This window comes from Lates calcarifer, linkage group LG23 (genome assembly GCF_001640805.2).
Source record: "Lates calcarifer isolate ASB-BC8 linkage group LG23, TLL_Latcal_v3, whole genome shotgun sequence".
In the NCBI taxonomy this organism is placed as follows: Eukaryota; Metazoa; Chordata; class Actinopteri; family Centropomidae; genus Lates; species Lates calcarifer.
In genome coordinates this window covers 6,974,932-6,987,769 of record NC_066855.1, presented here as the reverse complement: position 1 = coordinate 6,987,769, position 12,838 = coordinate 6,974,932, and the positions used below count along the sequence as shown (strand labels likewise).

The 12,838-nt window shown below is 42.3% G+C and overlaps 1 protein-coding gene across 1 annotated transcript; it reads right to left on the bottom strand.

Moving 5' to 3' along the window:
• Window positions 1-5,059: 5,059 nt before the first annotated feature.
• Window positions 5,060-6,867, bottom strand: lrrc3ca (leucine rich repeat containing 3Ca). The gene has a single exon (XM_018664480.2). It carries the CDS (start codon window positions 6,452-6,454, stop codon window positions 5,567-5,569), a length of 888 nt encoding a protein of 295 aa, XP_018519996.1. The 5' UTR covers window positions 6,455-6,867; the 3' UTR covers window positions 5,060-5,566.
• Between the last annotated feature and the right edge of the window lie 5,971 nt (window positions 6,868-12,838).

Below are 12,838 nucleotides of genomic sequence, written 5' to 3'. Positions count from 1 at the left end.
ACCTTTGTATCTGCTTGCTACAATGCTGCCATTGCAGTAAGCAAAAAGAAATGTGACGCATGAATACAATTAGATTTAGCATGATATGCTTGTAGCCTGTGAAAGCCTTATAAACAGGAATTTAAGATGATTGGCTCTTCAACACACATTTAAAAGACAGACCCATAGGTCAATCTGAAGAGATTTAAGAGGTCAAGATTAAGTTTAAGATGGCAGCCAAGGAGAGTATACACAATGAAAACTGATAGGGATTTTTATATCTATCCCTCACCTCTTAATGCTCTCATTTTTGTGACATACAGTTCCTTTTTAACGTTAGATTACCCAGGAAGCCATTAAAGGACCTGGATTTAGAGAGCCAAAAGATGGATATAAAATGACCCACAATTGACGCAGTATACTTGTGAAATAGAACACTGCAAAGCAACAATTTCCAGCAAGGGATTAATAAAGAATTCTGATTATGATTCAACATGTTAACTAAGTGAAAGAGGTTTCAAGGTTAATCCTGGGTCTTGGGAACACTTCTAATAGTTGTATAATTTTCACAAAACGTCATGTCGTTATCGATTGCCTTCTGCTTTTAGCATATAAATATTGTGATGAAATATCATGATCCTAACAGATAAGTAAATACCTTCTTATACCACTTACCAAAAAGATTTAACTTAAACTAACTAGTATTAATTCAGCTTAGCATTAGTGTTCATGAGGAGCATCAATCCTGTGACCAGAAACATTTGCCCTCTGAAACACCATGTTCCCAAACACTGAACTCTACTGATTGATTTCCACCAAACTGTTCATCAGAAACTTTCTGTTAGATAGTAATCCCCATTTTTGCAAAATCAGGAAAGTTTGAGATAACATGGATTTGTGTTCTGGGGTCAGATCCAAAAACAAGATGTTACGTTTACATTGTAAGACTAATACCACTTGTTCCTCAGGATGACCACGTTAGATGTCTTTTGAAACCAGCTTTTAATGACCAATGCGTGTCATGCGATTTCCCTTGCAGTGAGGGTGTAATGCTGAGTTGTTCCTTTCTCTCAGGAAAATGATAATACCAAAGAATTGCAAAACATGTTTTAGCCGGAATGTACTGGACCCTGTCAGGGTGAAATAAATTCCTGAGCTTCTGAGACTCTGTTCTTCCTCAGAGGAAGGAGATTTAGACAGGAATGCCCGTTACTTAGGAAATGATTTCTCAACAGATATGATGATGTCTTGACTTTTTATTCACCCCAAATCTGACTCAAATAAAAATATCTTTATCAGCATAATTTCACTTATTGGTACAGCTCCTGTATTTCATCTCCTGAAGGTGATTTATGCCTGTTTAGACATTTATTGTGAAACCATGTATTCCCTATGCTGCCAGTTTACCCTAAGAGTATACACAGAAGGAGTATTCACACATATTAAATTTATGTCATACTACCTGGTAGGTTACATCTCCTTACATTATATCCTTAAGGGTCACAGGTGACACTGGGCAGTAGACAGAGTACACCCTGGACAGATCATTGTCTGTCGTAGGGCTTAGGTTACATCTCTGAACGCAGAAAAATTGTAGTTTAAAAAAAAAAAAAAAACAAAATCTACCCAGCCACAGAATGATTGTATCCACATGGCAATTTTGATCAGACATATACAATTACTGAGTAACAGTAAAAACATATGCCTTCTTGTATATGTTCACTAAGTCTATCACATTTTAGATGTTCAAATAGACTCTTCACCTCCTTTACATTTGTATAATTCTAATAACCTTTTACAGTGAAATAGCTGTGGAAGCAACCACTCATATCGGCATATGTTGTCATTATATACGACACATACTGTAAAGTAATATCAATATAAGGGGATATGTAATCTCATAACAGTATTGTTTGCTGCCACCAGTGTTTACTGTGTGTCGTTGCTGATGTACATTTCTCACATGTGCAAACGTATATCATATACGTATAAACATAAACGTATATCTGGCTAGGAAATGTTAATTATAATGTGAAAACATAAGCACATTTATTTTCCTCACACTTACATGCTTACCACAGCAGGGGGAGCTGTGTATTGACTCTGGGACCTCCAGAGTTTCCTCTTCAGACAGCACTAATCATCTGTCTTTCGTCTCTGGATCACCCCCTGGAGGACACCTAAGAAAAAAAAAGGAGACCGCCTCAGAATACTGATACGCCCAAAGAATGTCCTCGTCACAGCATCTTAGGTGTCACTTAGCTTTTCAACTTAAAAGATGAAATTGACAGGTGCCCACACAGGTCCCTCGCCAGGAGACCCCATGTGATCTCGAAGCTTGGAAACATTTTCACCTGCAACCCAATCCCAAACAGGCCCGCGCTCTGCGGGATTGGATGCGTCACCTTATCCCCCACTTTGTGTCCCATTACCCAGCAGTTGTAATGCTCACACCAGTGTAACGTGTCTAAGGTAGCAGGCGGGGCAAACTGAGCTGGCCTGAAATTTAAATTAACCTGAGCGACATTTATGTGTGCTGGGGAACAGAGGTGTTACATTACCAGTACCCTCACTCCCGGCATGCACACACACCTGTCGAACATACAGGTGAACAAAAGAATGTGCGCACTCACATACATTAGCTGAAACAAAGACACACACACCTCTGCTGCTAGGTTTATGTTTATCTGGTGAGGCTTCCTTAACAGTGGTTGGTTTCAAAGCCACCGTGAGACTCTGTTATCGGGGAGCTGTGTGTGTGTGTGTGTGTGTGTGTGTGTGTGTGTGTGTGTCTGTTGCAGGAAATGTCAGAGAGAGAGGCTTACCATCTATTTTTCAGTACTGTTGAACCTCCTGCTCGTCACAGGAGGCTGTACCAGGGCTTCCTTAAGATTAACTCTGTCAAGATCAATATCATTGTTTTCTGTAAAACAAATTCAGCCTGTTAATAGAAACTATGGAGCATGTAAGACAAAAAGAGCATGGCCAGCACAAACACCCACCTCTGAATTTGCGTTTTTCGTAAGAGGAAGTAAAAAATGTTGTAAAAAAATTTGGTGAGAGTGAAAACTCTTTTCCTCTGATTTTCTTAAATTGTTAAATATTTTAGGAAAAATGTTTATTTCCAGGCAGCACGGTGGTGCAGTGGTTAGCACTGTTGCCTCACAGCAAGAAGGTTCTGGGGTCAAACCTCAGTTCACCTGGGGCTTTCCTGTGTGGAGTTTGCATGTTCTCCCTGTGCCTGTGTGGGTTCTCTCCAGGTACTCCGGCCTCCTCCCACAGTCCAGAGACATGCTGGTCAATTGGTGACTCTAAATTGCCTGTAGGTGTGGGTGTGAATGCTTATTTGTCTATATATGTTGGCCCTGTAATCGGCTGGCTATCTGTCCAGCTCAGTGTCAGATGGGATACGCTCCAGCCCACCCCCAACCCTGAAGGATAAGCGGTATAGATAATGGATGGATGGATGCTTATTTGCAAAATGAGAATCTTGATACCACTCTCATGTCTGTACGCTAAATATGAAGCTACAGCCAGCTATTGGTCCTTTAGCTTTAGAGGTGCTTTAAAAACAGTGTTGCCCTTGGGAGAGAGACTGTGTGAGGATGAGGTGGAACTGACTTTGGCTGCCACTGTGAGTCCTCTGGAACCTCACTGAGCATCCGAAGGACATTCAGAAAGTGCTTTACCCAAGCAAGGGTAGGCCAGGCAGCAGAGAGGAGGGCAGCTGATCCCCTGTGGCATTCTCCCTTATTTTTTTCCTCAAGAAGTGGGTCGCACAAGATGATGGGTGCATTCCCAGACTTTCTACTCAAGTGTTTTTTATGGCCATCATAAATCATTTATTGGTCTTGCTCTGCTCTAGAGTCATTTGTGTGTCTGACAGAGGGGAAACCCTTGTTGACAAACCATTTCCCACATCTTAAACATCGAATTTCATTATTCAAGACTGCACTGGGTTGTTTTTACCTTGTTCTGTGGAGAAGACAATTGCACATCTTAGAGCACAGTCTGGTGTGGATTAAATTACGTCTCCACTCAAATGTATTTCCCTTTTTGTAGTCTCAGTTTGTATTGATGATTTCATCAGAGGAGACACAAATTCATCTACCTCTTTGCCATGAAATAGGAGATTCGCATCTCTGGCAGCTCTTTTAAATGGACCAGCAGGTTACGGCCCCATAAATGTTATTTGGAAAACCCATGGGAGTGACTGCATCAGACAATATGTCTCCCAGAGGCATCCTGGGTGCTTATTAAAGACATAAGAGAGAAAGAAAAACAGCACAGAGGCCGAGGCTCTGTCTAGATAACCAGGTATGACCATGAAGGATTCCTCTGCTTTCACTTAATCACTCCAGGTGAAGAGGTGAGAGTAATGAGTGTTTGCTGAAGGGCTTTTCCTACCAGAATATGAAAACTTGCCCCTGTTTTGATTAGAGGTCTCTTTCTCTCTGTCTTTTTATTCCATGACAGTTGAACTGCAGTAACTGCTAATTCTCTGCTTTTCAAATCACCCTTTTCTGACATTTAGATGATATTGTGTACAGGGTTACTGGCTTGCAACTAAAGAGTGTCATGCCAACGTTAGCAAGTTACGCTAAGAACTAATTCCACCTCTATCAAGTATGTAACAGGACACCTCAAATCTTTTATCACCCTTGGGTGACAATGAGTTTTGCTCTGTTTCCTCTTCACAAACCTCCAGGACTCTGTGCCCTTGCATTTGATATATAGATTTTAACTTTTAATGGGATTACATGAACACATCAGGCAACTGGCAAATTAAATTAATTAATTATGTGCAGCGTAGACTACTGCTGTGGTGTATAAATCATTTAAGGGTGGTTTTGAGGGTGAACTAGTAGGGGTTTCCTGTCAAATACTCTTAACATACAGAGGCAACTTGGAGGTCTGTTGCTCTCATCAGTATGGAGCTCTGGTATAGTAGCCACTATCAAAAACATCACAGAATAAGTGATAACTCCTTCACCCAGTGCTCTGATACATGAACATGGAGCGATTCAAAACTGTGAAACAGTTGAGTGAGTTCAAGTGAGAAAAAATCCCAAAACAACAATTTAAATGGAAAACCTCATTTTACTTGTTATATACTGGTGAATACTGTAATACTGATTTTAATGGAAAACAGTACACAAAGGTCCAACTCGTTCTAGTGTTGCCTTTACCCCACTGTTCATATTGCTGTTTGACGTTGTCTCCTGAATTGTCTGTTTGTGAAAGAGGTTCATCGAGGTGCACGCACCACTGGATAAATCCCATTTGTATCCCATATTTGGAGTTCGCCAAAAACACGCAGCTGCTTTTACTCCGCACAGACTAGACTATCAGCTCAGCCAACAAAAACTCCTAATGGGCCTGCTGAAAGATGAATTATTCATCTGGGCTAGGTTGCATCAGCCTGGTTTTCTTGCGCAGGCATATGTCTTGTAGCCCACCTTGACTCTGTGACATCAGATGGTCAAAACTGTCTGAGACTTAATATGACTGTGTACTTGCAGCTTGCAGCTCCATCCTGTTTTGGTGTAGGTTACAACTTCAGGCCCCATGTCTAGCTCCATTAGTCCTATACCACAGTACTGATGGTGGAAGACTCCTCAGACTTGCCCTGTCTGCTGGGCAATGACTTGAGGTACTCCAGATGTCTGCGGGCGTCCTCCTGGTTAGCCCTGACATAGTAGACCAGGTAGGAGATGACCATAGTGAACCAGCCAAACATGACGACCAGCATGGCCACATCTGTAGTCCTCTTCATCACCACACATAGGTCTATGTCTGGTGCCAACAGGAAGGCAAGTCCTTGAACTCCTATTTCCTCTGGATCTGAAGTCTGGCACACAATGCCTGTTAGTGATGCAGGTTCCAGGTCCACACGAGGCATGGCCATCTGTAAGTTGCAGTCACAGTGCCATGGATTGTTTGTTAGATTGGCGCGAGCCCGAAGGCCCTCAAAGGCCTCAGGGTTAAAGTTTACTAACTTGTTGGAAGAAAGGTCCAAAAACTGTAGTGAGGAGCCCAGGCCTCGGAACGCCCCTGGTTCTAGCTGGCTTAATTCATTGTGTGATAGATCCAGTTCAACCAGATGGGGTAAACCTGCAAAAGCATTTGTTGGGACTGTAGTGAAGAGATTGAAGTCCAGGTAGATGCGTCGTGTGTCATTGGGGATGTCCTGTGGGATCTCTGTGAGCTGCAGGTTGCTGCAGCGCACCGTCTTGCCGTTGCTCTCGCTCTCAGAGCAATAGCAGCTCTTGGAGCAACTGGTGGCAGCATGGTGGAAGCAGAAGGTCATTAGCACCAGGCTGTGCAGCAGCAGACACATGACCACTGAGTGGCGCAGCAGCCAGTCTGTGAGTAGGGACATTGCAGGACACAAGCATGCTCCAGGAAGGACCACCTGGGTGTGCAGGGTGAAGTCCACATCAACCTCCCCAGTAGGTGTTGAGTCCTGTGACATAAAAACAACAAGTAAGTCACATCAGCAATGGTGGGAAGACTCTCTGTAAAAAGAGAATTGCAGGTTGTACTGTGTAACACTTTTGCTATAGAACACATGGGTAATTAACAATGTTCTTCTGAGGCCATATTGTTATTTAAAGTAGAAATGGAGGGGGGTGCAGTAGCTTGTCTAATTGCAGCGAGGAGGCAGCGGGAATGCTGCATGCTCATTTCAGCATGTCAGTGGCCAGAAACAACGGCTCTTCTGTAGTATTTCCGAAGTCTACGGATCAAACATTCCCTTCATACCAGCACAATAAACAAGCTAAGAAAATCCTTTGGTGTCACTGTGCCTCCTTTATAAATGACATCCCTGCAGTGCAGGGCTATTTCAGTACACAGAGACTGGCATTAACATAGTGACGTGACACCATGAACAAAATGTTCCAAAAAAAAAAAAAAAATCAACAACATTTTTAATGGAGGTTTATATATCATATTTCCAGATCTTGTATCTGCCATCAGATGAATTAAACTTTCCTTACCTTGGTGTCAAGCTATTAAGTCGCTAGTCCATAACATCTTTTACTCAAAAGTTTGAGTGACACATGGGTAAAAGCTTGTTTATGTGTCCTGTAAATTACACTTTATATTTTGTATGTAAGCCTTTGAAAATGGCAGGTCTACCCACCCTAACACACTTCATTAATAGCTGATCAGGGCTACATCCTATCCTGTTACTAATCCTCTTAAGGAAAAACTCCTTAAGTCAGTGTAGCATCAGTGTTGGCCACCCAATCCTTTTGTTGGGGTAAATGCTAATGCCATAAACGGCGCCAAAGCCAACAAAACAGACAATGTGATGACCTGTCTTCTTTGAGACAAAAAGGAACACAGGAGTTCAACCAGACTTCTTAATTTCTTCAAAATGGCTGGAGACTGGGCAAGATCCGCTTACCAAGATTAAAAAATGAAATCGATCTCTAAGTACCTCTAAGTATCACATGACGTTCGGGGGTAGAGGACAGGAGTGTGGTGGCAACAGTGGTGTGTATGTGTGTGTGAGGGGGACAGATGATTTGTCTGTGGAGACACGGCTAATAACACTCCTTGTGTTACACCGTTTTAAGAGATGCCTGCCAGACAACCCCAATAATGAGCCAATGGGGGAGATGGAGGCTGATGCACAAGAGCATAGCACAGATGAAGCCTGTGTTATTAAGCACTGACTGCTGCTGTTTGCCTCCTTCAGACACGAGGTGTTTATCCACACATCCTCATCAAGGCCAGCCAAAGCAACTTCCAAAGGATTTCCCTGTGCACACAGTGTCAGCAGGGTGTATGAGAAAGTAAAATAGCATGACAGATGCAGCTTAACACCCTAGGAAATAAATGGCCTTGCTTCAACTGAATGGGTAACGTTATGCTCCTGTAAAGGCTGTACTTTTCCTGTCACATAGCATACAGGCCTGGTATTTTGGTGAGAGATAATGGGGGAGCAGAAGTAGAAGGCTTTTGACGGAGGAGGAGGAGGAGAAAGCATGTGGGCAAGGAAGGAAATTGGACACATGGGCACAGGGCTGTGAGAGAAAGAATGATATCAAGAGGATTTAAGGAGAGGGGTAACATTACAATTACAATACGGGGAACAGTGCGTGACACTAATGAGATATCGAGGAAAGGGGCAAATGTTAGTGAGTCACAGGGACAGCCGATGAAGACAGCTGGCAGTGGAAGAATGAAGGGGAGAGGGAGGAAACAAGTGTTGCCTGTGGATGAGATAAAACACACAAGAGAGGGTGTAAACCTAATGAGTGGCAGGGTGGGGCACCAGTATACTATAAATCCTGATCAGATTTTCCGAGACTGTTTTCCATTCAAAATATGCTTCTCAAAGACGTCACTGGCAAAAAAAAAGTAATTTTACTAATGGCCTACACTCTTATGACAAACATAACTCCAATATAGCAATATAGCAATACAGTGTAAATGCAATAAATCAATGGCTTCTAAATCAGGTGAGGTCTTTGTCAGTGTTCCTAAAGTCATTGCCTAACTCAGTGATAAATAACTCCTGTTTTTAAACCACACAATAAATACAGCCAAAGGTCAGTCTCTCACTTTATAAATTCACTTCTGTCACTGCTACACTGACAAGTCTCTGGCACCACTTATATGAAGAGCAGTAATTTGGCCTCAAACCCAAACCTAATCAGCATTAAAATTCAATGCTGCTATATTATGTTAATTTGTTTTGTGATATAGTGTTTTTCATGTATGAATCTGACCTTTTCATGGCATCACATCACAGCTGAAAGCGATGCGTGAATGGTAAATGAGCTGCTGGTTTCTAATTATCAATGGGAGGTGTGGATGACAGAGAGGGAAACAGGGAAATAAAACATCCTGGACATCTTTAACTTGAAACGCAGACTTTTAATGCAACTGTAATCACATTTTAGTGCTTTTAGCTCCATCCTCCTTTACCCTGAATCCCTGACTCAATGTCAATGTCAATTACTGGAGATGCTCTTTTTGTTCCTTAGAGCAAAACACTGAGCTTGGCAGATTTCCACCCTGAGACCCCCACCACCACCACCACCACCACCAGAATAATCTTTACCTAAAGAGCAATATGCATAAACATACTGTTACAGAGGAGATGTGAGCTCTTCTGGCAGTGTAATTGTTGGTGCAATTCATTCAAACTTTCAAACTCAAAATTATATTAATCGCAGCACAAGTTAACATGCAAAATTACAGCCTGTAACAGTGGGTTAAGTATCAGTTCCTGCTGCAATTTAAATTCCACTCATAAGCAACAAGCATCTGGTGGAAAATGAACTCAAAAGACAGGAGATAAAGATGATGCCTCGTGGGAACTGATACCCTTGTTAAGTTTGTCTTTCATCCTGTTTTAGTCAGCACCATCCACAACTTGTTTTCAGCACCAGCCACATTTTGAAACCCTCATTAATACTGGAAAACAGCAAAACAGTCGCTCTTATGTGGATTCAAAATAAGTAGATGCATGCAATATCACAAAGAAATTATTAGTAACATCACACTCACGTCTTTGTTGCTTTTCCTCTTCTTTTCATGATGTGTTTCTCAGCAAGTGCCCACCATTAAAAAATTAATAAATTAATTTTAAAAATCGGTCCAGGAGATCAGAGCGCTCCCAAAGAGGCGATTCGGTGAATATAGTGGTTCACTTCCATCAGGTCCTCTTGCAGCTCGTTAAACTTGTACGGAGAGCCGCTCTGGCAGCCAACGACGCGCGCACTGGAAATGCTTCTACAGTTCAGGGCTCACTCAGCGCAGCCTTTTAGTTTCCACGCAACCAGAAAAACCAGGCAACATTGGTGGAGCCATCGCGAATTGACGAGGACGCAGCGCGAGAGCGAGACTGTCACTGACGACGGTATCTCACTCACTCTGATCCTAGATCTGCCAAAAAAATAACAATACTAATAATATGAACGCAAAGTTAAATATGGCAGACACGTGGTGCGCAATGCATTTACGCACAGAGGGAAAGCGTTAATCGACTGAGTGTATAGTCGCTGCTGGAAGGATCTGAGTGTTGGAAATTCATCAATACAAATATATAACTGATCACACTGACTGATTGCTGTGAGCGCCAGTAACCCCCTCCACACGTACACATACACACACACCCTTTATCTCTCCCTCCCTCTCTCTCTCTCTCTCTCACACACACACACACACACAGAGAGAGAAGTGATCTCATACACAGTGCAATGCTGATACATGGAACAGTTGGGATGGAGGAGCCCACGTTAATCATGTTTGATCTGAAGCTTGTTGTTTCAAACAACATGCAGCCTGGCTGCCAGGGCGTTGGATCGCTGGCCGTCGCCAGGTCCTTTTCCTGTCTGCCATCAGCCGATAAGGAAGCCACAGTCAAATCCAGTATGAAAACAGACGTGCATGGGTCCTGGCCAGGGAGAGTGTGCCAAGCAGCTAGTCATAAGGTATTAATGGAATTAAAATCAATAAAGTGGGATACTCCTGGGTATGATTAACTGCAGCCATGGGCTTTCTTTCTTTCTTTCTTTCTTTCTTTCTTTCTTTCTTTCTTTCTTTCTTTCACAGACTGTTTATTGTAACCAGTTAGAGTGAAATATCACTGTACTGTAACATCATTTTCATAAAGTTCAGTACTCTCCAACAAATTTTAGATTAAATTCATCTTCAGAAACTAACTAACAGCAAAGCTGGGCCAGGGTAGTATTCCAGTATAAGTATACTGTTTGGTTTCTGGGGCCCCAGGTAAAATGGGCTGAAAGAACAGGTGTGTGTCCACAGTTGGTTTTTGCCCCAGGGCCCACTAGTGGCTCTAATCCGGCCTTGACTGCATGAGCTGTATTCAAGTGTTCAGTGATGGGTGTGGAGTACAGAAAGGAAAATGAAGCATCCTCTGCATATTAAACTTGAAATGCAGGCTTTTAATCCAATTTATAAAGTATTTCATTGCTCTGTGTAACGTGGTTTAACAGTGCAAAAGGCAGTAATTTCTGGATTATTAAACTACTATATTCTACATTCATCTTCCAAACAATTGAATTCATAATTACATTTAGGTTACACTGTTTACAAGTCTACAGAGGCTTGTATTTCTTTGCCTCATTGGAATTGGAATTTGTTGTATAGCTATTTCCTGCAGAGAACTCATGCCTGCTATGGTGAGGAGGGCAAACACGCTGACATCCATATATATATCTGCAAAAACAATCACACAGCTCATAAGAAACAGAATCTGTTCTCATGCTGGTTTTGTCTTGGTATTACTTGCTGGTATCAATGAATTAATAGATAAAATCACCATGATACAATGGCGTATCTCAGTCCCCATGAGAAACACATACAACATGGTGTTCATTGTTGCTGCTCTATATTCACTCCTTTTATAGCCTCGAGGTTGTGGGGCTGCTCTTGTCAATTAGAAGAAGATCAGATAGGTGGAAGAGCATATGACAGTGAAACAGCAGAAAATGGGATTACTTTCCTCATCGACAGAGGAGAGTGCACCAAGCTTTATCAGATTACTTCAAATGCTCCACTGTGGTTGGCAGCTAGACGGGGCGCTCTGTGCATTATCAACCAAGCATTAGTCCTGATAGACTACACTTTCAAGTGGATCAAGGTTTCTTTTTCTCCTCCTTACTGTACTCCTCTCCAGTCTGTATCAATATCACAAAGCAGACTGGCATCCTCTCTGTTACCTTTATACATGTACAGGTGATGCACAGTACCTTATGTTGTTAATCCAATGTGAATCCATGAGGCCTCACTGCAGAGAGGGAATATGGCTGAGGAAAAAGTTTCCACAGTGTCAACTCAACAGGATGGGAATATTTTGCCATTAGCGTCCTTTGTGTGCTCTGAGTTGCACTGGAACAAAAGGCTTCATATTAATGAGATGTCTCCCTTTCATTCCCATTTTCTACCCTGTCTTGTCTTCGCCTGCTCCCGCAAACACACATACGTGCATGCGTATATACTTAAGCACACACCAACACGCACCCTCTGTCTCTGGCTCCCAGCTTACTCCTCGTCCCTGAGCAAGATCAAAGTCCTGCCTTGTCTTTGTGAATACAACATTACCCTGCTTTCTTTATTTATTTTCTTGCCTGTCTCAAACTGTTTAATCAAAAGCTGCGAGAAAGGTGTATTAAAAGGATTTTCCTGCTACTGCCAGTATTGGGGGGGTGGGGGGAGGGGCACCTCATCTCATCTTCCTTGTGAGGAACCTTGTCTTTGAAGTCTGATATAACTGACATTAAGGAAACAATGGACTAGCAATATGAAAGTGTTGTAGATATTCATTGATCCTTGTTGAATTCCCCCCTGGCAGAGCTGTGGCTGACTGAGTGTTGTCAAATGCTTCTAACCACAACCCTTGGAGTCTTGTAGAAACAGATTATGAGTAGCTTCATGCACCACTGGCTCGTTCCAAATGGCTGATGTTGTTTGTAGTTCATGATTCATTAGTACATTTTAATGTGGTTTAGGGAGGTGTTTACTAAATAAGAGGTAGGGAGCCATCAACTGGTCTGATCTTTGCTTTTTTATCTTATAATACAGAATATTTTTACCTTCTCACAACTCTAACTAGACTAAGACTAAGCATCGATTTGACTTAAATGCTAAAATTAGTATGCTAACATGAGCATATTCCTGGGTCCTCAGCCCAAGTCCAAATACGTCCACACATGGGTTATGTTCTATCAGCCAAGACCAGAGGATAACAGCCAGACGATTTTCAGTGTGTGTGCCAGAATTGGCCCAGATGTGGAAATAACATCAGACAGTCATGCTGTATATGGGCTGGACTCGGGCAGTGGAGCCAAGTGTACACCAGTAGAAAATTAAAAAA

Coding starts and splice junctions, on each gene's coding strand:
- lrrc3ca (XM_018664480.2), bottom strand. CDS start 6,454: ATGTCACAGGACTCAACACCTACTGGGGAGGTTGATGTGGACTTCACC.